Source organism: Carcharodon carcharias, chromosome 16, assembly GCF_017639515.1.
Source record: "Carcharodon carcharias isolate sCarCar2 chromosome 16, sCarCar2.pri, whole genome shotgun sequence".
NCBI lineage: Eukaryota > Metazoa > Chordata > Chondrichthyes > Lamniformes > Lamnidae > Carcharodon > Carcharodon carcharias.
In genome coordinates, this window is record NC_054482.1 from 75,278,167 (window position 1) to 75,305,877 (window position 27,711).

Below are 27,711 nucleotides of genomic sequence, written 5' to 3' on the forward strand. Positions count from 1 at the left end.
AGGTTAAGAGTAAAAAGGAATGTAATAAATCTGAAGGAGATTTACTGTGTATGTATGTGAATGTGCGGAACGTGGTAAATAAGTTTTGAGAGCTGCAGACTCAAGTAGCCACCTTGAAATATGATGACAACAGAAAACTGGCTCAGCATGGGGCAGGACTGAGTACTAAATTTTCCTTCTTTAAAAATTTATTTGTTCACAGGATGTGGACATCACTGCAGTCCATGCTGTGTCAGTACAGCAACAATGCTGTTAGGAAGGGGGTTCCAGGATTTTGACCCAACGACAGTGAAGGAACAGCGGTGTAGTTCCAGGTCAAGATGGTGAGTGGTTTGGAAGGGAAATTGCAGGTGGTGATGTTCTCATCATCTGCTGCCCTTGTCCTTCTAGGTGGTAGAGGCTGCAGGTTCAGGAGGTGCTGCTTAAGGAGCATTGGTGTGTTGTTGTGGTGCATCTTATAGATGGTGCACACTGCTGTTATCATGTAGCAGGAGTGAATGCTTGTGGATGTGATGCCAATCAAGTGGGCTGCTTTGTCCTGGATGGTGTCAGTCAAGCTTCTTGAGTGTTGTGGGAGCTGCATGCATCCAGGCAAGTGGGGAGTATTCCATCACACTCCTGACTTGCATTTTGAAGATGGTGGATAGTCTTTTTTTTGGGGGGGGGGGGGGGGTGTGGTGGTGTCAGGAATTGCTCTCCGCAGAGTTCCCAGCATCTGACCTGCTCTTGTAGCCACAGTATTTATATGGCTAGTCTAGTTCAGTTTCTGATCAACGGTAACTCCTACGATGGTGATGGTGGGGGATTCAGCAATGGCAATTCCATTGAATGTCATGGAGAGATGGTTAGATTCTCTCTTGTTGGGAATAATCACTTTTGGCACTTTTGTGGCGCAAATGCTATTTGCCACTTACCAACCTAAGCCTGAACGTTGTCCAGGTCTTGCTGCATATAGGCATGGGTTGCTTCAGCATCTGAGGAGTCACAAATTGTGCTGAAATAATTGTGCAGTCATCACTGAACATCCCCTCTTCTAACCTTATGATGGAGGGAAGGTCACTGATGAAGCAGCTGAAGATTGTTGGGTCTAGGACACTTGCACTGAGGAACTCCTGCAGCGATGTCCCGGGACTGAAATGATTGACCTGCAACAACCACAATCTCTGTGCTAGGTATAACTCTAACCAGCGGAGAGTTTTCCCCTCAGCCAAATGCTTTGATGTCAGGGGCAGTCACTCTCAATTCACCTTGAGTTCAGTCAGCTCTTTTGTCCGTGTTTGGATGAAGGCTATAATACAGTCAGGAGCTGAGTGGCCCTGGCAGAACCCAAATTGAACGTCAGTGAGCAGGTTCTTGCTGACTAAGTGTCGCTTGATAATCGCTTGACTGCAGCAGTTCAAGAAGGCTACTCACCACCACCTTCTCAAAGGCAATTAGGGATGGGCAATGAATGCTGGCCTAGCTAGTGACGCTCACATCTTATAAATGAATTTTAAAAAACTGTCAACAACCCCTTTCATCATTTTGCTGATGATCAAGAGTAGTCTGGCTGGTAATTGGCCGGGTTGGATTTGTCCTGCTTTCTGTGCATAGGACCTAGCTGGTCAATTTCCCACATTGCTGGTAGATGTTAGTGTTACAGCTGTACTGGAACAGCTTGGTTAGGGTGTGGCTAATTCTGTTTTCAGTACAATTGCTGGAATGCTGTCAGCGTCCACAGCCTTTGCAGTATCCTGTGCTTTCAGCCATTTCTTGATATCACATGGCGAGAATTGAATTGGCTAAAGACCGGCATCTGTGATGCTGGGAACCTCCGGAGTTGGTGAAATGGAGCATCCACTTGGCACTTTGTGCTGAAGATAGCTGCAAATTCTTCAGCCTTGTCTTTTGCACTGATGTGCTGGGCTCACCCATTGAGGATGGGGATATTTGTGGAACTGCCTTCTCCTGTTGTTTAATTGACCACCACTGTTTACGGCTGGATGTGGTGGACTGCAGAGCTTAGATATTATCTGCTGTTTGTGGAGATCACTTAGCTCCGTCTATTGCACACCGCTTTCGCTATTTGGCACACAAATAGTCCTGTGTTGTAGCTTCACCAGGTTCATACCTCATTTTTAGGTATGCCTGGTGCTGTTCCTGGCATGCCTTCCTGCACTCTTCATTTAACAGCATTGATTACCCCGACTTGTTGGTAATGGTAGAGTGAAGAATATGCCAGGCTATGATGTTACAAATTGTGGTTGAATACAATTCTGCTGCTGCTGATAGCCCACAGCATCTCATGGCTGCCTGGTCTTGGGTTGCTAGATCTGTTCAAAATCTATCCCAGGTTGCATGGTGGCAGTGCCACACAACACGATGGGTGGTATCCTCAACGCGAAGGCGGAATTTCATCTCCACAAGGACTGTGTGGTGGTCACCGCTACCAATACTGTCATGGACAGATGCATCTACGACAGGTAGATTGGCAAGGATGAGTTCAAGTAGGTTTTTCCCTCTTGTTGGTTTTCTCACCCCCTGCTGCAGACCCAGTCTAGCAGCTATGTCCTTTAGGACTCAGTCAGCTTGGTCAGTATTGGTGCTGTGTGTTCAGGAAAGATAGGGAAGGAGACAGGGGATGAGCGGTGGCAGTAATGATTAAGGAGAACATTATAGTGCTGGAGAGAGGTTGTTCTAGAGGGATCAAGGACAGAACCTATTTGGTTAGAGCTAAGAAACAATAGAGGTATATAGAGGTTTCGAGTCCATATGACCCTTCTTCAGAGCTCTGAAGAAGTCAAATGGACACAAAACGTTAACTCTATTTCTCTCTCCACAGATGCTGCCAGACCTGCTGAGTTTTTCCAGTACTTTTTGTTTTTATTTAAGATTTCCTGCATCTAACAATATTTTGCTTTCATCAGGTTCAATGGCTACTGAAATGGTTCAAAATAGATCTGCAGACTCTGCCACATGCGGGGCAGGTGGTGCTTGAATCTATGGGTAAATGGGGTATTTGGGGATTTATGCGCTCCTTCCGCTGCCTCGAATTCACCTCTTCACATTCCACAAGTTTCTCAACATGCTTGTTGCCTTTCTCGGTTTTGATAGGTCACATGGCAGGGCTTCGCATGAGTCGTCAGTATGTTTGACCTCTTCAAGGGTGCTTTGAGGACAACCCTGAAGTGTTTCCGCTGTCCTCCCGGGAGTCCCCTGACGCAACCAAGTTCCGAATAGCATAAAGAGCAGACAGGAGCAAGAGTTTCTAAAGAGTCCTCTCAGGACAATTTTCTACATCAGGATATTTCCAAGCCAATGAGGGAGGAGGCATTGCTGGGTCTGGTTCTGGGGAATAAGGTAGGAGAAGTGATCAAGTGGAGACGAGCAATGCTCTCAAAGGAAATTTGAGGGAAATAAACTTCCAGGACTACAGGAATAGTGCGTGGGAATGGGACTGACTAGATTGCTCTAGAGAGAGCTGGCATGATCTCGATGGGTTAAATCATCTCCTTCTGTGCTATAGTGATTCACTAATCTAATTGAATGGCTCAATTGTTGTATAATTCATTCCCGCTCCTATTTCCTTTGCTATAAATCCAAATTTCCTGTCTTCAAAACTGCCATGTTCCAGAAGAAAGTGAACAATATTTAAAGCCATGAAAATAAAATTATGGAGCAGAAAACAAAATACAGATTTTTTGGATACACTTAAATGCAATAGTTAATGTGGTAAGATAATAGCTGTACTATTGTTTAATGACTACTTTTAAAATCAAAGTCACTAACTGACATTCACGACTTGTGAATTACTGTAGTTGTAACAGTGCAGTAAGTTTTATGTTGAAATTGGGAAATTTGAGCTTGGTAATGTATGAAGAACATCCATCTTAATGCTTTAGTGAATCCACAGCCATCTATTTCACCATAAAATGCATTGAAATGTTTTATAATGATCATTCGTAGATGGCTACAATAAGTGACTGGTCGTTTTCTTTCTCTTTCTGCTGAAATTTGTACTCAATATAATTGATGCTTGTGCTAGAGAGTGGAATATAGTATTATTTCAGGTACCTAATGTCAGCATCAAGCATTCCTGAGTGAGGTATAGAGTATTTTGATGCAGAGTAAAGTTTCTCCTACTTTGCCGCAACAGCGTATCTTCCTCTGAATCTCGAAAGAACACCTCATTTCCATTTCCCATACCAGCCAATCTTGTGGCTTCTTTTCCAAGTTTGCCACTATAATGCTAAATTAAGGGCTCACAGCCACTAGAAATTAGATTCAGACAGTTCACACAGGACTCTTACAGAGGCAAAGACCCTTTGCACTTCTCAATCTGATTTAAATTCAAACCCATGTATAAGAAGTGAAAGGACAGTGTGCTAACTTACACACTTTCCAGTTCCCTAGACCTGCATTTGAGCAGGATTCTGTTTTTGTCACTGAACTCAATCTAAAGATACAGGTTATTGCACATTAATGTCCAACACACTGCCATTGTTCCAAAGCAATGGTGCGAGTGATGAGATAATTTGCAATGAAACATAAAAAGATATTTCACACTTACCTATTTATATCACACATGAAATTGCTGAAAAAATGTCACAAAAAACTCTTCTGACCGCAGAATGGGAATATTTTCACAACGAACAGTGAAGTATCACTAATTTCATTTGCAAGATGCCAATTATGATATAAATTTATAATAAATAACTATCTGTTTTATTTGAAATAGAATTCTAGAATAATCTACTTTACCAGAAACATCTGGCTTCTTTTCCACTTCTTTAACATCCTGCATGGTCTTCCCAGGCGAAATGCTGTCATCACTATTTGTATGCACAGGAGACTTGTTTGGCTGTGCTGCACACTCCAATTTCGTCTCTTCCTTTGGTTTCACAGGTAAACAATCCTTTTCATTCACAGCCTTTAAACCACTGCCAGTGTTAGAGTTTGCAAATTTCCCAAGAGGTTGCTGCTGTGTCTTAACTTGCTTGTGTTTTATTTTCTCAACTGACATCATTCCACTTGCTGCCCGGCTTCCTTGGCTGTGACCTTGATCGTGTATATTCCGTACTCCTAAATTCCTTGAGCTAGCTATACAATTTGGCATGTCTTGTTTGCTACTCCTGCCCAATTTCATGTCTGCAACTTTTTCATTGTTCTTTCTTTCTATTAGTTCTTCATTCCATTTTGACTTTTTGTTGTTCCAGTTTGAAACAGTTTTGCCATTGTCTCGAGAAGTGCCCTCAATTAGATTTTTCGAAGGTCTTTGTTCAATGTCATTCTGCACGGTAACTTTCAAGTCCTTACCTTCTCCACGTACAAGGCGAGGTGATTTCCCAGATTTGTACACTCCATCCTTAATGTTTTTAGCTTCTTCCATTGTTACAGCACACAGTATTCTTTCTTTCTGCCAACAGCCAAACTTCTTCCCACTTCAAAAAATTAAAATCTCTCTTAGTCAGTCACTTAATTATAGATTGATGTAGATCTATAACCCAGGAGAACAAACAGCTTTTGTTGAATTCCTGTTAAAAACATAAGCAAAACATGTTAAGGATTTAGCGATTACAGATGCTTGTATAGATGCTATCTTGAGTTAATCAGTCCAGCCAGAAAATTCTGAATTGCATAAGCAATAAGGATTGACTGGTCAATAGTATTTAAATAGCGTAGTTACAAATTGGCATTGCATTAGCACCCAATGAAGCTATTGGCAGTCATTTCGAAGTCACTAAAAGTAAAAAAAAATACAAAACTACAAAAATCTGATTCAGACTACACCATTCATTTAAAAGAGGGGATGATTGAATATGGTCTGAAAAACTTAAGGAGCTTCACTTCACTAAGGTTAAAAATGAAAATGTTATTCAGAGATAAAGTAAAAAATCTTTAAAAATAACTTAAATCTGATTACCTTCAAAGAATATTCCAGGATAAAGTGCTATTGTCATTTTCACCTGAAGGCACACCCTTGTTGAATACACTGTTGTAAGGAGTACAAACAAACTTCCCAGTTTTGTTGTATTTGTTCTGAATTGACAGCTATCTAAGTAACTTGTACTGGAAGTAAAGCATAAAGGGTGTTCTTGCTAAAGTCAGTGCTGGCAACAATTAAGATTGCTGAACAACATTATTGCCAGGTTATTAGTGTATTTGGGGAAATAAAAATACAACATGATATTTAAGCACCAACATGTGCAACATCAAAGAAAGGTAGATTATGTATTACTGCTAATAATTCCCAAACCATGACTTCTCAGTCTGAGCCATGAGTCTGTGTGATGCTTCCTCAGAGCAAGGGGAAAGAGGAAGAGTTGTTTCTGTTCTTATGCACCAGCCAGCAGTCAAAGCATTGTGACTCTGGCAGAGGCTTAGGAGAGAGTCACTTATATCTATCCTGTGAACATAGTCTGGAGAGTAAAATGGGAAGGGGAGGTACCTAAATAGAACTATGAATTAGAACCTAGCAATCAGTCAACCAGATTACTCAACTCCAAAACAATAATAGTTATCAAAATTCAGTGCATCTTGTCAATCTAATCAAATTTTCCCCAAAGCAAGAAATCACACAATATTGAGGTTCCTGAGCAATAGTTGATCTCAATGATTTTTGTTTTGCAACTCACCTTGTATATCCAACGCCAGATTCATGTAACAGTAGTACGATATGATTTGCTGTTGCAAAACATTTAAAATAAAACTACATTCAAAAGGCTTACTTATGCTGTGACTGTTAAGCGTATGGGAGTCAGAGCCAGATGCTTAATGTTATGAAACAATAAACCATTGTAAACATTTGCTAATATATCTATAGGTCTGAACCAGGCAGATGAACTAAAAGTGGAATTTAAAAAGTGTCTAAAGTTTCACTATGATAGAATAAAACTTACCAGTTGTATTAAATCTGACTCCAATACATTTGAAGCAGCCAACTTATTGTACTGTAGCTCCTCCCAGCAATTTTTCTGGGCTCAAGGTCAGCATAATAATTCATTGTGATTGCAGAACCACAAGGCCACACAGACCTCTACACGCCACCACTAGAACAAAATGAAGAGAGATGCTAAATTGCGTGTGAACATCAGTGACTGAATAAGTTTCATATTTAAAGGTGAACAACTTTTTAAGCATATATTTAACGTTAAGTCATTCTTCATTAAGACACAGTTTAAATTCAATTCTGATTCAGCTGTCCACCTTACTGCCACAGTTTCTTCAATCACAGATCTAGGAAATTCTACACTGAAATTTCAATCTCTGGCACTGAAGCATTTTTAATACTAAATATTTCCTCATGCCTGATATCTACATGATTCTACAGCAATTTCATCATGAAGGAAACGAGTTGCAGGTATTGGTACCAGCTGTCATTGTAAAAACAAAAGCAGACCAATAAACAGGGTCAGACTATGATCATTTGTAGTGCACAGCTATAGTTGGCTCAACCTGCCCAAAAGCATAATCACAGTACTGCATGTCTCCCTGACAGCAGGCTTAATGTGAGGAGTTCACCCAGTAACTGTAAGACCGCAACTTGCCACACTACAATGTACTGGAATGCTAGTGAAATGAACCTTTTACTTACATTATTAAAAATTAAATTGCAAACAAATTCCTCACTCAAGGTTATGGTTAATTGTGTCTTCAGGGATTGCTGCATAGCTTAGACACAGTCCAATTTCTCCACAGAACTAAAATTAATTTTACATGACATTGATGAATTAAGACAAGTGGATTGGAGGAGGATGCTTGTCAACATTTCGATAGAAAACAAATGAAAGACTTTTAAAAGAGTGATGGACATGCGGGGCAAATACATACCCCGGATAAAGAAACTCAGACTTATCAAGTATCACCCAAAATCAAGTCACAGAGAAAAAGTATAGAAGGGTAGAAGAAGAGCCAAAAGGTATCTAGCCAAAAGACATCTAGCAAAAAGCAGAGCTGCAGAGCCAAAATGTAAGAATAAGAAATGCTTTCAATGGTACAATAGCAAGAAGACTATCGGAAAAAAGGCAAATGGGCTTGAAACTGACAATGAGCACAAGACAATAACTATCCTTAATGATAACTTCCTCAAAGGATTCAACAGGAAAGAGATAAAGAACATGCCCTCTCCCAAAATTCACAACCAATATAAATGAAGGTGAATTCCTGGACAACCTGATGGCTTTAAATAAATAAATCCCATTGCTTAGATGTATTTATCTCAGTGCTGGCAGAGATAACCAAGATTTGTAAGGTGCTGACAACTATCACAAAGGAGTCAATGAGCACAGGGGAGGTCCCAGTAGATTGAAAACAGTCTGACATTGTACCAATATTCAAAAAGGTTGACAGAACGGACAGGGGCAATTGCACACCCATTAGTCTTTAATGATTTTTGTCAATGTGCGTGTCACTGGCAAGACAGGCATTTATTGCCCATCCGTAGTTGCTCTCGAGAAGATGGCGTTGGGCCTTTGATTATTGGGAGTAACTCTGAACATTACTAAGCTGTTGTACAGATAAATAGCAGTGCCAAGGCTTAAGGTGGGGAAGATCCTGTCTAACCAATTCCTCAATGATTTTCAATGAAGTGACAATCTAAGTCAATTGTGTTAAACCCTTCGACAATGCATGCTTAAGACATGCAAAATTCCACCCTAAAGACCACAAATGAATCTTAAAATGTGAGGATTTAGGAAGACATAACTGCGTGATGGGTATAATTTTAACTATCACAAAATAGTCTGGAATAAAAGTAATATATGCAATTAAAATAAGGAATGTTTTTTTAAAATGCATTCAGGATTGCTTCCTGGACCAGTACTCTTTAAGTTCAACAAGGAGAGAAGCATTGCATGCTTTAGTTCTGAAAAATGAAGTGGGGCAAAAAGCCCTTGGAAGATAACAAATCGGAGCCAGCAACCACATTTTGGGTTCAATACAAGAACAGAAAAGATAAGGGTTTTAGACTGGAAGGCAGCAGAATTGAACAAGCAGGCCATAAAGTTTTTGCTAAACATACAAGGAAGCACAAAAATAGTTAAAAAGGGAGTAGGACCACTCAGGAATGTAGGGAATATAACTGTGGAGGACCAAGATACAGTGAGATATTAAATAAGTAATTTGCATTTTTTTTTACAAATTATGGTGTAAGTGAGGGTGTTGGTATACTAAAGAAGACTATGAAACAAATGTCAGTGATAACTGCTAAAACAGAATGGCCTGAAAAAAATAGCATGATACAAGATGGATAAGCCACTGAGTCCTGATATTATGCACATTAGGCTGTTAAAGGAAGTCAGATAACGCAGTACCTGGCCACAATTTTTTAATCCATAAATTTGTAAATTTTGCTGTTGGATGGAGAGTGGCAAATGTAACACATATTTTTCGAAAAGCCAGAAGAGGTTAAACCAAATAACTAATTAGTCCACCATCATTTGTGGGCAAATTCCTAGAATCTGTAATTGAAGATAAGACTTAGAAATGCATCGGTTAATCAAGAAAAGACATCATCTACTGGTTCATAGCAAGTTGTGTTTGACAAATTACTAATTTCTTTTAAAGAAATGACCAATTCAACAGATAAAAGCAATGCAGTAGATGTACTTCATATGGATTTTCAGAAGGTGTTTAATAAGGTGTCACACAAGGGGCTTGTCGGAAGAATTCAGGTGCATTACACAGGAGGAAATATAACAGAGTTTTGACTGATGGATATGGTCCAAAGAGTTAGGGTAATTGGGTCTTGTTAAAATTGGAGAAGGGCTGGAAGCAGTTTGCCCCAAGGGTCAATTATTATTTAGTGTATGCAAAGTTGGCACATAATGGCATCTGTCCATCTCAGGAGATGATGGACCGCGCCCAGGGTCTATGTCACTTCTGGACTGAACATCATCTGTTGTGGCTCTAAAGGTTGTTTCGTGAGTGGCAATCCCTTCCACAGGTGAATACTGTTGGCCTGATGTTTTTCCCTTCTGTCATTTGTTTGTTTCTTTTGTTCTCTGTTTTTTTTTCCACGCTCTTCCTGACTGCTTGTCTCCAGTCACTCCAGTCAGCAGGAAGGACTTCCCATGCATCAACTCCGATCCTGGTCAGCTTGAGGTCTCTCTTGCGGACATCCTTATATCGCAGATGTGGATGGCCTGTTGATCTCGTGCCAATAACAAGATCGCCATAGAGCGTGCCTTTGCGGATGCGGCAGTCGTCTGTTTAGCTCACACGATCCAGTCAACGCAGTCACCACTGCCTCAAGAAAGCAAACATACTGGGGATCCCTGGACACGAGTGTACTTCGATATTCAGCAATCTGTCCTGCCAGAAGATGCCCAATATTTGCCTGAGGCAGAGGAGGTGGAAGCTGTTCAACTGGTTTTCCTTGGATTGCAAAAATTGCTCAGGCTGCACTACTGTAAAAGAGGGTGCTGAGAAGGCAAGTCTGGTACACATGGAGCTTTGTATTTTCGGTTAGTTTGCTGTTGGTCCACACTCAACTTCTCAAATTTGACATGACAGCTGCAGCTTTGGCAATGCTGGTGCCGATTTCAGCAACAAGGCACAAGGTGCAGGTAATTATTGATCCAAGGCATGTAAAACTGTCAATGACCTCCAAAGTTTCAGCCATATCAGGGCATTGTCATCACCAGCATGCATAGAGCATAGGCCATCAGATAATTTAATCAGTGGGTATGATTCATCGTGAGAAATGATTTATACTTGATGTCACCAAAAAGGCCCCATAAGTGGAAGAGTGACTCACTAGCATTCCTGTCTTGGAGTCAAGGCGGCTATGGGTTTAATCCCCATTCTCTGACTTGGGGACATTATTTAGACTAAAAGCTTGATTGTAGTGCTGATGGAGGGCAGAATTATCAGAGAATTTTCGTAATATATACTGCTCAGTACCATATCATACACTACAACTGTCTCCTCAGCAATAATCAAATACTATCGTATGGGTGGGAAAGTGGAGTTTGAAGATCATCCATGATCATTTTGAATGGTGGGGCAGGGGCCATGCGGCCTACTCCTACTCCTATTTCTTATGTATATATGTGAAGGTTTGAGATTCCCTGTCCCTCTAATTCAAAATTGGTTCAGAAGCACCCAAACACAACATGGCCAGTTAATCCTAGTTGATGGTCTATTGGGTCAGAGATGAAATAGTTAACTATAAGAATCTGATGTCCACTCTTTATTCCAGCAAGTTGGTAAGGAAAAGTCAAAAGAATCAGGAAAGGTTGACCTATGATGGGTATCTCAAAAAGCCAAGCTTTTTGTTAGTGGATAGAACAAATCAGAATAAATTCCACATGATTGGGTCATGAAATCTATTCATCAATTTTGCATCTGGATCATAATGATGTGGAGGAGCTCTATTACAGAGGATTGGTAACCACAGGAGGGGAGTAAGTTGCAATGTCCATATCAAAATGCGTAGTGGCATGTTATTATGGATCCATCTTTAGCGAGTGAGCCCAAACAAGTTATTCCTCAACTGAATAATAGCATGCAAGAGCAGATGATCATAAAATAGGAGTATTTAATCCCCAGATTGGGCCGGAATATTTGGTGATATTTCAAATTTTGATTTTCTCACCAATTTTAAGTACATTAGATGGTTTTTGTAGATGAGTGAACACACAAGTAAATAATATGCGTATCATTTTTTAAAAAATGATCATTTAAGATGATAGTGAGTTCATGGTGTGACACCAACATTTTACAACTGTGAAACAGAGATGACAGAGATTCCACTTTGTGGTATTTGAAGATGCCATATCATTCATGACTTTGCCATTATTTCCATGTGATGCTGAAGGGTGAAGAGTCAAGAAAGGGCCTACTTTTGTTCTTTGTGAAGACATGAAAAAGTGAATGAAAAATTCACTGTGATTAGTTGACATTGAAATTGAGGTGTGCTAAAATGTAGGTGTTCACTTTAGATTGCTCAGCAAATACAGTTTAGTCAGTTCAATCCTTGCTCATTGTTTGTACATTTCATTTCAACCACAAGCTGTAGCTATAGTGCATTCAACAATTTGTTGTAAATAAGACAATTATTAAAAATACATGTCTTCCTGACACATGCAAAGTGATTTGAGAAAATGTTTAACTTTTATATATTCCCTTTACAGCATCATCTGTACAAAGCTGTCAAAATTTTTCACATACAACAGCCAGCATACATCTGCTGCTAACTTTGTTTTTCATCATTTGATTGATGCTGGCTTTAGAAGGAGCAAAGCCCAGCAGTATATGTAAACAAATCAAGATTACAGAATGTATTATTTTGCTGAGAAAAGTTGGATATTCTAAATGATGGTACCAGAAATGAAATTGTCTTACTCTGCCAATGACAGAAGAAAGTGAGTGGGATAACAACTTTCCAATGTAAGCTACTAAAGCAAATATTCTAAGTTAAATGTAATTTACATTGTGGATCCGTTGTGGCAGCACAACAATAGAGTGAATTTTTAGAATGCGCAAGGTATAGATGCACATCATTTCCAAATTGTAATGATGCTTTTGGAGACTTTGGTATTATCCATTTGCAATCCAGAGTAGCTTTGATAGAGAAGTGATCACCTAAGGTTTAGGATGGTCATGGAAAAGGCAGGGCACAATCCAGAGCAGGGATAATCAACTGAGGGGAAACCACCTTCAATGGGATGAGAGTAAATCTGAGTCAAGTGAGTTGGAATTAAATTTTGGCAGAAAGGACGGTGGCTAAACAATAGGCCACCTTCAAAGAAAAGGTATTGCAGGCAATATCAAAGTATATTCCCTTGAAGGGGAAAGGTAGAACAAATAAATCCAGTGTCCTGGGTGACGAGAGAGATAGAGGTGAAGATGAAAAGGAAGAATTGCACGTTTGGCAGATGTCAGCTAGAAAATACAATGGAGAATCAGGCTGAATATTGAAGGGCCAGAGGGGAAGTGAAGATTAGGGCCAATTAGGGGCAAAAATGGGGTCTTGCATGTGGAAGCTGGAGAAATAGTGGAGGTATTGGACAAGTACTTTGCACCTGTCTTTACAAAGGAAGAAGATGCTACCCAGGCTGAGAAAAGAGGAGGTAACTGGTACACTAGAAGAATTTACAATTGAGAAGGAGGTGGTGTTGGATAGGCTACGATGAAATGAAAACAGAAAATGCTGGAAAAACTCAGCAGGTCTGACAGTATCTGTGGAGAGAGAAAAAGAGTTCAACATTCCGAGTCTATTTGACCTTCTTTAGGGCCCTGAACCATTGAACCGTTTCAATTGCCATCTAACCTGATGAAAGCAAAATACTGTGGATGCTGGAAATCTGAAATAAAAGCAAAAAGTGTTGTAAAAACTAAGCAGGTCTGACAGAATCCGTGGAGAGGGAAACAGGGTTAACATTTCGTGCCTGTATGACTTCTTCAGAGCTCTGAAGAGTCATTTGGACACAAAACGTTAACTCCTTTTCTCTCTCCACAGATGCTGTCAGACCTGCTGAGTTTTTCCAGTATTTTCTGGTTTCATTTCAGATTTCCAGCTTCCATAGTATTTGGCTTTTATGTTAGAAAGACTATCTTTATTTAAAATGGATAAGGTACCAGGACCGGATGAGATGCTACTGAGAAGGTACTGAGGTAGGTGAGAGTGGAAATTGCAGAGGCACCAGTGATAATCTTCCAGTCTTCCTTAGACAGGGGAGGTGTCAGCGGACTGGAGAATTGCTAATGTTACACCCTTGTTCAAAAAAGGATGCATGGATAAAGCTGGCAACTACAGACCAGTCAGTCTAACCTCAGTGGCAGGGAAAATTCTGGAAACTATAGTTCAGGATAAAATCAACAGGCACTTAGAGAAGTGCAGGATAATTAGGGAAAGCCAGCATGGATTCATTAAGGGAAAATCATGTTTAACGAGCTTGTTGGAGTTTTTTGAGGAGGTAACAGGGAATGTTTATAGGGGAAATGCTGTTGAACTGGTGTACATGGATTTGCAAAAGGCATTTTGTGCCACACAAAATTCTAGCTCATGGAATAAAAGGGAAAGTAGGCACTTGGATAAGAAATTGGCTCAGTGACAGGAAACAGAGAGTAGTGATAAATGGTTGTTTTTCAGATTGGAGGAAGGTTTGTAATGGAGTTCCCCAGAGGTCAGTGTTGGGAGCCTTGTTCTTCCTGATATAACTTAATGTTCTAGACTGCAGTGTACAGAGCATGATTTCAAAATTTGCAGATGATACAAAGATTGGAAATGCTTTCAACTGTAATGAGGATAGTCTTGAACTTCAAAAGGACATAGACATGTTGGTGGATTAGGCAGGCAATGACAGATGAAGTTCAATGCAAAGAAGTGTGAGGTGATCCATTTTGGCAGGAAAAATACGGTGAGACAGGAGAATTCTCTCATGGAGGTGCAAGAACAGAAGGTCCTCGGTGTAAACGTACATATGGCATGTTGAGAGCACAGTTAATAAAGCATATAATATTTTGGGCTTTATTAATAGGGGCATCGAGTACAAGAGTAAGGAGGTCATGTTGGATTTGTATAAGACACTAGTTAGCGTCATCTGGAGTACTGCATCCAGTTCTAGGCGCCGTACTTGGGAAAGCATATGAAGGCATTGGAGAGAATACAGAGGAGATTCACACAAATGATTCCAGGGATAAAGAACTAAGAGGATTGATTGGAGAGGTTGGGGCTCTTTTCCTTGGAAAAAAGGCAGCTGCGAGGAAACTTGATAGACGTATTCAAGATCCTTAGGGGTACGGACAGGGTAAATAGTGAGAAACTGTTCCCACTCAAGACAGCATCAAGAACTAGAGGACACAGTTTCAAAATAATTGGCAAAAGAAGTGAATGTGATGTGAGGGAAAAAATTTTCAACCAAGAGGTGGTTGAAGTCTGGAATGAACTTCCTGAAAGGGTGGTGGAGGCAGGTTAGATCAAGGTATTCAAAACAGAATTGGATCGCTACCTGAAAAGAAATAATGTGCAGCATAACAGGGATAAGACATGGGAGTGGAACAAGGTGGAATGCTCTTTCAGGGAGCCAGTGCAGACTTGATGGGCCAAATGGCCTGCCCTGTAAAGGTTCTGCGATTCTGCATCTTAAATTATGTTCTTTTCGATATGTTCACTTTGGCTTATCTGATTCAATTTGTATCATAGATTTCCCCTTTTAATCAACACTAATGTCCAATTTAAATGTAAAATTTAAAATAATTACTTTAAAGTTCATCTGACCAACAACGGTCGCGGGGAAAAGATCAAAATTTATAATGGGGATTTATGGAGGAAATAAGTTGTGTACAAAAATAAATACAAAGCAGCTTCGCTCCACGTAAACACACACCCACCCACACACAAGAGTAGGACTAATAATGTTACACAAGCAAGAACAGATCACATCAACTGGCCAAAGTACAACCTCCGGGCCGGTAACACTTGTGGCTCACTGGGTTGGTTGAGACGCTCTTGGATTCACTTTCTCCAGAGAGGGCGGACAGAGTAAATAACATGTCTCCCCCCCGCCCGCCCCCGGTTCTTTAAACCTGTCATTGGCCTAAAAGACAGAACAAACCGAAAGCGCTGAAATCCCTGCCGCCAGCAACACACCGGGATCCAAGTTGGTGACTTATATATATATATTTAACCATCATGTATTGTCCCTAACCCACGCTCAGACCTTAGACTCTTACCGGCAGGGTCGGCCAGCGCTCCCCAACGTGTCCCACCATTTATTTATTGGGCTAAAACCTCCCGATCACCAGCAGGCCATCCACAAAACTAACAGCGCGCAGGCGCAGGCGCTTCCGGTGGCGTCACAGACAGAGACCCCAACTTCCGCCAGCAAAAAAACTACAAAACCCGTCAGGCTGTGCGACACACGGCCCGGTTGGAGAGGTGGTGGTTGGTGGTAGGGGTCGCGCCTGCGCATTATAACAATGATTTCAGCCGTACTGAGAATGCTGCATAAAAATGGCGACCCGGGGGACCAAAAACGGGGCATTAGCTTTCGGGTGGGGGATAACTGCAATTTATGTTCCTGGTCTCCAGCCGGTATGTCCCCAGCTTTAGCACACAAGTTGGGTGAGAACTTGGTCTGTTCTGGGATTTTCTTCCTGCTGCCATTTTCTAGAACAAGGGGTCACAGTCTCAGGTTACAAGGCAGGCCATTTAGGACCGAGATGAGGAGAAACTTATACACTCAGAGTTCGTGAACCTGTGGAATTCTGTACCACAGAGAGCTGTGGAGGCCAAGTCATTGAATATATTTAAGAAGGAAATAGATAAATTTTGAGATTCTAAAGGCATCAATAGGTATGGGGAGGGAGTGGGTGTATGGCATTGAGATAGAGGATCAGCCATGATCATGTTGAATTGTGAAGCCGGCTCAAAGTGCTGAATGACCTACTCCTGCTTTGTGTTTCTATTTTTTATTTACACTCTCATATGGTGTAAGTGTTACTGGCATAACCAGCATTTGTTACCAATTACTAATTGCCCTTGAACTGAGTGGCTTGCTGGACCATTTCAGAGGGCACTTATGAGTCAACCACACTATTCTGGGTCTGGAGTCATATGTAGGCCAGACCAGGGAAGGATGGCAGATTTCAACATTCCCACTTCTGACCTTATGATGGAAGGAAGGTCATTTATAAAGCAGCTGAAGATGGTTGGGCTGAGGATGCTACCCTGAGGAACTCCTGCAGTGATGTCCTGGAACTGAGATGATTGACCTACAACAACCACAATTATCTTCCTTTGTACTAGGTATGACTCCAACCTAGGGAGAGCTTTCCCCCTGATTTCCATGGGCTCCTTGATGCTATATTCAGTCAAATGCTGCCTTAATGTCAAAGGCAGCCACTCTCACCACCCCTCTGGATTTCAGCTCTTTTATTCCATGTTTGAACCAAGGCTGTAATGAGGTCAGGAGCTGAGTGATCCTGGCGGAACTCAAACTCAAACTGAGCATGAGTGAGCAGGTTATTTCTAAGCAAGTGCCACTTGATAGCACTGTTGATGACCCTTTCTGTCACTTTACTGATGATGGAGAATAGACTGATAGGGTCGTAATTAGCTGGGTTGGATTTGTCCTGCTTTTTGTAGACAGGACATAGCTGGACAATTTTCCACATTGCTATGTAGATGCCAGTGTTTTGATGTGCTGGAACAACTTGGCTAGGGGCGTGGCAAATTCTGGAGCGCAAGCCTTCAGTACTATTGCTGGAATATTGTCCGGCCCCATATCTGTTGCAGTATCCAGTGCCTTCAGCTGTTTCTTGATATCATATGGAATCAATTGAATTGGCTGAAGGCAGAAATCTCTGATGCTGGGCACTTTGGAGGAGGCTGAGATGCATCATCCACTCTGTGCTTCTGGCTGAAGATCGTTGCGAATATTTCAGCCTTATCTTTTGCACTGATGTGCTAGGCTCCCCATCATTGAGAATGGGGATATTTTTGGAGCCTCCTCCAGTGAGTTGTTTAATTGTCCACAGCCATTCACAATTGGATGTGGCAGGACTGCAGAGCTTTGATCTGATCTGTTGTTTGTGGGATTGCTTAGCTCTGTTTATTGCATGCTGCTTACATTGTTTGGCACACAAGTAGTCCTGAGCTGTAGCTTCACCAGGTTGATACTTCATTTTTAGGTATGCCTGGTGCTGCTCCTGGCATGCCCTCCTGCACTCTTCAACTGAACCAAAGTTGATCGCCTGGCATGATGGTAATGGTAGAGTGGGGCTTAGCCCTGGCCATGAGGTTACAGATTGTTTCTTGCTAAATTTCTCCCATCTCTCCACTGGGATCATTTCCACAGCAGCAGCTGCGGCATCTTCAACACCAACATCACCCATCATTTATGTAAGTGCTAAACCTAAACTGACTTTCATCCCACATCTGATCAGTTTCCCAAGGCTGAATATTTCCACCTATGACCAAATCGGACAATTGTTACAGTGCAGAAGGAGGCCATTTAGTCCATTGTGTCTGGACTGGCTCTGAGAAAGAGCAATTTACCTGGTGCCATTCCCTCATCTTCTCCTGATAACCCTGCATCTAGGGAACCATAATAATAATAATAATGGAACAATGCAGCAGTAGAGGAAATACTAGGATCTATTATTAAGGATAGCGTACTTGGAAAATCACTTCTTGATTATGCAAAAGTAATTTGTTTTATGAAAGGGGACTCGTTAACTGTCAAGCATTAGGAGCTTTTTGAGGGTGTAACTAGGAGGGTAGATAAGGGGGCACCAGTGGATAAAGTATATTTGGATTCAGAAGGCATTTGATTAGGTGCCACAAAAGAGGTTTCTATACTAAATTAGGCCTCATGCCATTGAGGATAATATATCAGGATGGATAATGAGCATGAATGGAGGATTGATTAGCTAACGGGAAACAGTTGGCATAAATGGGCCATTTTTGGGTTGACAGATGTGACAAATGGATTGCCACAGGGATCAGTGCTGGGGCCTCAACTATTTACAATTTATATCAATGACTTTGATAAAGGGACTGACTGTATATTTGCAAAATTTGCTGAAAGCACAAAGATAGGAAAGTAAATTTGTGAAGAGGACATGAGTTTGCAAAGTGACATCGGATGAGTGGGCAAAGAATTGGCAGATGGAGTATAATGTGGGAAAATATGAACTTGTCCACTTTGGCAGGAAAAATAAAAAGCAGCATATTATTTAAATGGAGAGTGATTGCAGAACTCTGAGGTACAGAGAGATCTGGGTGTCCTGGTACATGAATCACAAAAAGTTAGTATGCAGGTACAGCAAGTGATTAGGAAGGCAAATGGAATGTTGGTATTTATTGCCAGGGTAATGGAACATATAAGTAGGGATGTTTTGCTACAGTTGTACAGGATGTTGTGAGACCACATCTAGGGTACTGTGTGTAGTTTTGATCTCCTTAATTAAGAAAGGATATAAATGCATTAGAAGCAGTTTAGAGAAGGTTCACTCAACTGATACCTGGAATGGAGAGGTTATTTTGAGGAAAGACTGGACAGGCTGGGCTTGTATACATTGGTGTTCAGAAGATTGAGAGGTGATCTTATGGAAACATACAAGATCCTGAGGGGACTTGACAGGGTGGATGCTGAAAGGATGTTTCCTATTGTGGAAGAGTCCAGCATAGTGGACACTGTTTAAGGGGTCTCCCAATTAAGATGGAGTTGAGAAGAATTTTTTTTCTCTTGAAGGTTGTGAACATTTGGAACTTTTTCCCCTGAGAATGGTAGAGGCAGGGTCATTTAATATTTTTAAGGTAGAGATAGATTCTTGACTAACAAGGGAGCCAAAGGTTGTTGGTGGCTAGACAGAATGTGAAGTTGAGGCCACAATCTCAAGAAATGCCTCCTCATCTCTGGCTTAAATGGACATGCCTTTACTCTGAGATAATGCCCCCTGGTCTTAGGCTCTCCCACAACCTCTCAGCATCCACTCTATCAAGCTCCCTAAGAATCTCCTGGGACTTTACCAGAATCTAGGGATTCTTGGAAGATTACTACGAGTGCATTCACTATTTATGTAGCAACTTCCCTTAATATCCTAGGGTGCAACCTATCAGGTCAAGGGACTTATTAGCCTTTAGTCTCATTAGTTTCCCTAGTGCTTTTTCTCCAGTGATAGTTATTTTATTTATTTCCTTCTCCCTTTTTTGCCCCTTGATTATTTAGTATTTTTGGAATGCTATTAGCTTCTTCTACCATGAAGACTGAAGCAAAGTATTTATTCAACTCCTCTGCCACTTCCGGGTTCCCCATAATTATTCTCATTCTCTAAGGGGCCAATGTTCACTTTGGCCTCTCTTTCTTCTTTTTTGTATATTTAAAGAGATTCTTACTGTCCATTTTTATATTACTTGCTAGTTTACGCTCAAAGTTTATTTTCTCCCTTTTTTTGTGGTCATCTTTTGTTGGTTATAAAACTTTCCCAATCCTCTAACCACTAATCTTTGCCACATTGTATGTTTTTTCTTTCAATTTGATACTATCCTTAACTTCTTTGGTTAACCGTGGTTAGTTTATCCCTTTTCTAGAATCCTCCTTTCTCACTTTGTTGTGAGTCATGAATTATTTTCTTAAATATCTGCCATTGTTCATCAACCGTCTTTTCTGCTAAACTCCTTTCCCAGTCCACTCCAGCCAACTCTGCCCCCATTCCTTTGTAATTACCTTTATTTAAGTTTAGCACAGTTGTTTCCAACCCAAGTTTCTCACTCTCAAACTGAATGCTAAATTCTACCATTTTATTGTCACCGTTTCCTATGGGATCATTTATTAAACCTGTCTCATTACACATTACCAGATCCAAAATAGCCTGATCCCTGGTTGGATCCACAACATATTGTTCTAGGAAACTCTCCGGAATACACTCTATGAATTCTTGCTCGTGGCCTCCTCTGCCAATTTGATTTTCCCAATCTACATTAAGATTAAAGTCACCCATAATTAACGTACTGCCTTTTAATTATTTCCTGATTTATTCTTGTCCTACATTATAGCTACTGTTAGGGGTCCTGTAGACCACTCCAACCAGTGTCTTCTTCCCCTTGTTATTTCTTAGCTCCACCCATATGAATTCTACATCTTCCAATCCAAGATCATTTCTTGCTTTCGTACTTATTTCATCTCGTGCTAACAAAGCTACCCCACCACCCTTCCTTCCTGCATGTTCTTTCGAAAAGTCATATACCCCTAAATATTTAGTTCTCAGCTTTGATCTCCTTGTAACCATATCTCTGTAATGGCTATGAGATCAAAGCCATTAACCTCTATTTGTGCTGTTAGTTCATTTATTTTGTTCTGAATACTACGTGTATTTAAGTAAAGTGCCATTAATTTTGCCTTTTTACCATTTTATCCTGCTATGATCCTATTTGCTGCTTTTTTTAATGTTTGTACAGTCTGTCCCTTCCTGTCACATTCAGGTGCAGCAAGCAATTAGCAAAGCAAATGGTATGGTTGCCTTTATTACAAAGGAAATTGAATAAAACACTAAAGAAGTTTTACTGCAAATATTTAGGGCCTTGGTATGATCACACCTGGAATAGAGTTTTGGTCTCCTTACTTAAAGAATGAAATACTTGCATTTGAGAAATTGCAACAAAGCTTCACTAGACTGCCTATTGGGATAAGGAGATTGTTCTATAAGGAACTATTGAGTAGATTAGGCCTATATTCCCTAGGATTTAGAAGAATGAGAGGTGATGTCATTGAAACTTAAAAAATTCTTAAGGGGCTTGACAGGGTGACTACTCCAAAATGTTTCTTCTGGCTGGGGAATCTAGAGCTAGTCTTAGAATAATGGATGCTCAGCCTTTCAATATATTTGACAGAGAGTGATAGATTTTTGGATACTACTGGATTTGAGGAATGTGGGGGAATGGTGAGGGAAGATGTAGTTGAGATAGAAGATCACCCCTGATCTTATGTTTACAGTATAGGTATAAATAAAACAAAACTGTGTTAAACTGGGAAAACATAGAAACAGCACTCGAGCAGATTTACCACAGACTAAGATAATGTGGGACATCTTTTCAAAATTAGTTTCTTTGGAATTCTGTACCAAAGAGAGCTATGGATGCTCAGCCTTTCAATATATTTGACAGAGAGTGATAGATTTTTGGATACTACTGGATTTGAGGAATGTGGGGGAATGGTGAGGAAAGATGTAGTTGAGATAGAAGATCACCCCTGATCTTATCGAATGGCAGAAAACATTTGAAGGCCCTAATGGTCTACTCCTGTTCCTGTTTCTTATATTCTTACATAGCATTGTTCCTTCATTAGTGCAGAATCAAAATGCCTAGTTAACAGCATTTGTGGAGAACCATTACTACAAAGACTGTAGCAGTTCATGAAGATCCACGTTGTCCATGACAACTAGGAAAGGGTAATCAATGCAGCCTTTCCAACATCATCCATGTGCTTTGAAGAAATAAAAAAAAATGATTTCATCAAAACAACTTAACTGGTGGGACTTCCTTCAGGATCTCTATGCCAGCTGGAAAGTTTGTTTTTATAAAAATCTCAAATTAATTTAAGATGAGTTTAGCATTTACATCTATAAAAAGGAATATTGTGAATCAAAAGCGCTCCCTAGGCTTTGTGCCAAAAATTTATTAAACTAAAAAGTAACACAGTAACACAAACAAAACACTTTTTTTCTAAAAAATGTGTAAATTATGCATATTTTTATCTTTCGTTTTGAATGGGATTGAATACAAAGCTTTGAGTGATAGAGGACAAATATGATACATCTGTTATTCAAGATAATTATACAATGGACGGATCCAACTGCATAGATCAATATAACAAAGTCACAAGTGCATTTTGATACGGCTGCTTGATAAATAAATGTATTCAACAGATGCGACGTTCATGTTTACAGTATAGGTATAAATAAAACAAAATTGTGTTAAACTGGGAAAACATAGAAACAGCACTCGAGCAGACTTACCACAGACTAAGATAATTTGGGACATCTTTTCAAAATTAGTTTCCAATGTGAGTCACTGTGCAACCTCTTTCACCTGTTGACTGCTACAGAAAGCATCAATGGCAGCTGGAAGCAATGCCTGTCCTTCCTGTTGCAAGCATTGGTCCAGGTAATGAAGAAATTAGGCTGTAAAATCCAACTAAAATAAATATGCTAAAGATAAAACAAAATACACCTTGGTCCTATTGTTCCCGTAATTGTGACTGCATGAACAGTCCAAATTACATTGAATATAAGCAGAAGAAGAGGCCATTCTGCCCAACAAGTCCATGCTGCTAGTTATACTCCCAAGTGAGCCTCCTCTATTCTTTTCTGCTCTATTCTCTTCCTCATGTGCTTATCCAGCCTCTCATTTATACTGTTCACCTCAACCACTACCTATGATAGCAAGTTTGACATTCTTACCACACTCTGGATAAAGAAGTGATTCTTATCTCGATGGCCCCAATACTGACCTTTCATCCCTACAACCAACATCAAGTATTAGGTCTAGCAGAGATAACATTTCAAGTTCAATATGACTCTTGGGAAGGCTCTGAAGAAGAGTCATATTGGACTCAAAACATTAATTCTGTTTTTCTCTCCACGGATTTGTTCCCCATGCCTAATTTGAGAAGGTGGTGGTGAACTGCCTTCTCGAATTGTTGCAGTCCATGTGGTGAGAGTACACCTCCAAAGCTGTTAGAAACGGAGTTCTAGGATTATGATGTAGAGACAGTGAAGGAATTGCGGTTTAGTTCCAAGTCAGGATAGCAGGTTGCTTGAGGGGAACTTGCAGGTGGTCATGTTCACATGTACCTGCTGCCATATCCTTCTAGGTGGTGGAGGTCCGGGTTGGAAGGTGCAGTCAAAGGAGGCTTGACAAATTGCTGCAGTGCATCTTGTATATAGTACACATGCTGCCATTGTATGTCAGTGGTGGAGGGATTGAATTCTTAAGGATGCTTAAAGTGGTGGATAGGGTGCCAATCAAGCAGGCTGTTTTGTCCTGGATGTGTCGAGCTTCTTGAGTGCTGTTAGAACGGCACTCCAACAAGTGAAGATTATCCCGTCACACTCCTGTGTAGGTGGTGGACAGGCTTTGTGGAGTCAGATGGGGAGTTACTTGCTGTAGAATTCACAGCGTCTGATCTACTCTTGCAGCCACAGTATCTTATACAGCTGGTCCAGTAAAGTTTTTGTTTCTTAAGTTTTTCGTAAACTCCACAATGTTGATATTGGGGGCTTCAGCAATGGTAATGCCATTGAATGTCAAGGAGTGATGGTTAGATTCTCTCTTGTTGGAGATGGTCGTTGTCTGCAACTTGTGTGACACGAATATTACTTGCCACTTATCAGCTCAAGCCTGAATGCTGTCCTGGTCTTGCTGCATATGGACAAGGACTGCTTCAGTATCTGAGGAGTCACAAATGCTACTGAATATTGCGCAGTCATCGGCTAACATCCCCACTTCTGACCTTACAATGGAAGGAAGATCTTTGATGAAGCAGCTGAAATGGTTGGTCTAAGACACTAGAGGAACACCTCCATCGATGTCCTGGGACTGAGATGACTGACCTCCAACAACCACAGCTATCTTCCTTTGTGCCAGGTATGACTCCAACCAGTGGAATGTTTTCCCCATATTTGCATTGACTTTAGTTTTGCTAAGAGTGCTTGATGCACACTTGGTCAAATGCTGCCTTTATGTCAAGGGCAATTATCTCTGGAGTTCAGATCTTTTGTCCATGTTTGGACCAAGACTTTAATGAAGTCAGGAGCTGAGTGACCCTGGCAGAACTCAGAGCATCAATGAGCAGGTTATTGCTGCCCAAGTGCTACTTGATAGCAGTGTCTATGACACCTTCCATTATTTTGCTGATGATTGAGAGTATACTGATGGGGTGGTAATTAGCCAAGTTGGATTTGTCCTGCCCTTTGTGGACAGGACATAACTGGGCAATTTTCCACATTGTCAGGTGGATGCAGTGTTGTAGCTAAAGTGGAACAGAATAGCTAGGGGCGCGGCTATTTCTGAAGCTCAAGTCTTCAGTATCACTGCGGGATATTGTCAGGACCATAGCCCTTGCAGCATCCAGTGCCTTCAGCTGTCTCTTGATATCACACTGAGTGAAGTGAATTGGCTGAAATCTAGGATCTGTGGGTTGGGCACCTCAGCAGAAGGCTAATATGGATCATCCACTTGGCACTTCAAACTGTAAATGATTGCAAACACTTTGGCCTTGTCTTTTGCTCTGATGTGCTGGGCTTCCCCCATCACTGGGGATGGGGATATTTGAGGAGCCTTCTCTCTGGTTAATTGTTTAATTCTCCAGCACCATTCATCACTAGATGTGGCAGGACTGCAGAGATTTGATCTGATCCATTGGTTGTGGGATCGCTTAACTCTTGGCTATCGCATGCTGTTTCTGCTTGGCATCCAAGTAGTCCTGTGTTATTGCTTCACCATGTTGAACCCTCATTTTTAGGTGCTGATGCTGCTTTGAATCTGTTGGAGAAACTGACTGATATGTCCTTGTCCTTCAGTTTCTCTGTTGCAAATGGCCGTTGTGACTTCATGGTTGTTGCCTTCTTCAACTTCAGCTGGATCTTGCTTAACATAGGGTGGCGGTCTGATCCTACATCAGCACTTCGACACTTCTGAATGTCTTGTAGGCATGTTCTCCATCTGCCACTGATGCTTATGTAGTCAATCTAACTCATGGTGTCACCATCTGGAGACCTCCATGTCTTTTGTGGATGTCCTTGTGCTGTGATAATCGATGTTATTTTAAAAAATATTTTTGGGGAACACCGTGTTATTCTGTAACGAAGGCTGGGTGTCTGTTGTTGGGGAAGAAAACAGTGAAAGGAATTAATTATTAGTTAACAACCTAAGTACCCATTTGGTTGTATAAAAGGGAAAACAGGTAAAACAAGTTTTGTCTGTGGAGAGTTTTATGACCAGTGATAAAACTCTATCTGAAGGAGTCTGTCTTGGTTTTGGTCTTCATTTCCAAACAACCATTGGAGATTAACAGTGGCAACAGAGGATGGTTGCAGCTTCTAAGTAGAAAGATTGGAAATTGAGCTTTCTTCAGACAAAAAACTGTATTTGGAGTTAACTTAAAGAGAAGAGTGGTTTGGAGTCACTCAAAAATGGCTAAATCAAAATGCAGAATTTCGAGGTATGCTTACTTAGCAATGTTTTCTGAGAGTGAACCTTATGAGCAAGGGAAGAACGAAGAAACTACGTGGACACTGGTTATGTCCTTACCATAGAAAAAACAGGGAATGGCCTTGGCACACCCTTTACCATACAAAAGCAAAAGATGCAAAGTATTTTCGGAGTTAGATCCTGAGTATTTGGACACAGATGAAATTTTGGAAATGTTAGATTTTATGGATAAGATCTATCAAAAAAATAATTTATTAAATGCTTACGAAGCATGGTCAGATTTTGACAAATTTAGAAAGTTGGGGGATAGTTCCATAGAAGATTACGTAATGGAATTCAGTAGGCTATATGAAAGATTGCAAAAGCTCCATCTAGAAAATCCCCAATCAGTGCTGGCATTTAAGTTACTAGACTGTGCCAGAGTATCAAATATGAACAGGCTTCTAGTTATAGGAGTTAAATTTGCAGAAAGACAATGCTGGAACAGATGTCAGAAGCTCTTTAAAAAATCCTTGCAAAACATTCCTTTCCAGCCGAATTCACTGCACAAATGAGCCATTCGGCGGTAAGACAGAAAATGGAGGATACAATGGTAACGGGATGGCGAGATCGTCTAGAAACAGGATGCAGGCGTCAGTAAAAAGGGGATTTGTAACTAGAAACACCTTTGATAATTATGGTAGGAGAAAATAATTAGGGAATTACAACAAAAGAATGAACCCCAGAAATGCCCAGGGTGTGGTCAATTGGTGTTTCAGATGCGATTCAAAATACCATTATGCAATGAACTGTCCTAAACGGTACAATAAGGTGTTCGAAATTAAACATGAGACAGAAGACTCAGAAGAAGAAGATAGAGATATTTACCAAGAAAGAGCATTGTATTAGTTGCAAGAAGTTTCATTCCAGTGATGAATATCTTGGTTGCAGAGTTCTTCAACTGTGCGGTGCTAGATAGCAGATGCACATCTACAGTCCGTGAAATAGATTGGTTAAAATGCTACCTGGATTCCTTAAATGACAAGGATCAGAATAAGATTAAAGAATTTGAGAGTTCTACCAGTTTTAGATTGGAGATGATAATACCTTAAAATCTTTAAAAAGGGTAGCGATTCCCTGTTAAGATAGCTGGAGTCAATCATTTCATCAGCATGGATGTAGCATCTAGTGAAATACTGTTCCTGTTGAGCAGGCCATCAATGAAGAAAGCGTAAATGAAGCTGGACATGAGAAATGGTAAGGCCATCGTATTTGGCAAACCTCTGGATTTATGATTTATGCAATCTGGACACTACAGTATTCCTTTAATGAAACCTAATTTTTGTACTAATGAAATGAAGGAAGTGTTATTCGTGCTAGGGGATAGGAATGTGGAAGACAAAAAGCTAATTGTATTAATAGTTTGCCGACCCTTCTTCACAAAGATTAAAAATTTTGGTAGGGGATGCAGGAATAAGGGATGGAGGGTACAGTAAACTTATGGAGGAGATAAGTGATGGATGTGATATATTTAAGAAATACAGAAGAACACCGTCACAGCTGTCAGTTAGTCTACCCTTAGCAAGGGATTTCAATAAAGTTGTAGCAATGGATTTAAAAGTGTGGAATGAAGAAAAAAAACATTTTTATTTTGCATTTCATAGATTTGGCAAGAAGGTTTAGCCAGTTGAAAATCATAAACAGTAAAGAAAAGAAAATAATTGTGGATCAAGTAATGGAAAAGTGGATAGGGACTGGATTGAGACTACCAGTGAAATTCCTCACTTATAATGGGAGGGAATTTGCTAATGATGCGCTTCAGGAAAACATTTCATGTTTCGTGCGAAAATATGAATGTAATAGTTAAGAATACAGCAACAGAAAGCCCTTTTAGTAACGGAGTGTATAAAAGGAATCATGTGGTGATAGATGAGATGCTTCATAAAATATCGGCAGATAGACCAAGCTGTAAATTAACATCAGCTCTAGCATGGGCTGCCCATGCCAAGAATTCACTGCAGATGGTTGGGGTCTATAGTCCATATTAGTTGGTTTTTGGTAAAAGCCCCAAAATTCCTTCAGTGCTGAGTGAT

The 27,711-nt window shown here is 40.5% G+C and overlaps 1 protein-coding gene across 4 annotated transcripts in view; it reads right to left on the reverse strand.

Moving 5' to 3' along the window:
* The window catches only part of tut4 (terminal uridylyl transferase 4), a 91,931-nt gene extending 76,170 nt beyond the window's left edge, over nt 1-15,761 (reverse strand). For 3 of the 4 annotated variants that reach the window (XM_041208170.1, XM_041208168.1, XM_041208171.1), the window contains exons 1-3: nt 15,658-15,761; nt 6,879-7,028; nt 4,741-5,513 (exon numbers count right to left, since the gene is read on the reverse strand). In XM_041208170.1, coding sequence (XP_041064104.1) covers nt 4,741-5,368 — 628 coding nt within the window. In that variant the 5' untranslated portion in view covers nt 5,369-5,513; nt 6,879-7,028; nt 15,658-15,761. Of the gene's footprint in view, nt 1-4,740; nt 5,514-6,878; nt 7,029-9,290; nt 9,438-15,657 lie in introns of all 4 variants that reach the window. The other variant, XM_041208169.1, reaches the window with a different exon arrangement.
* Nucleotides 15,762-27,711: the final 11,950 nt, after the last annotated feature.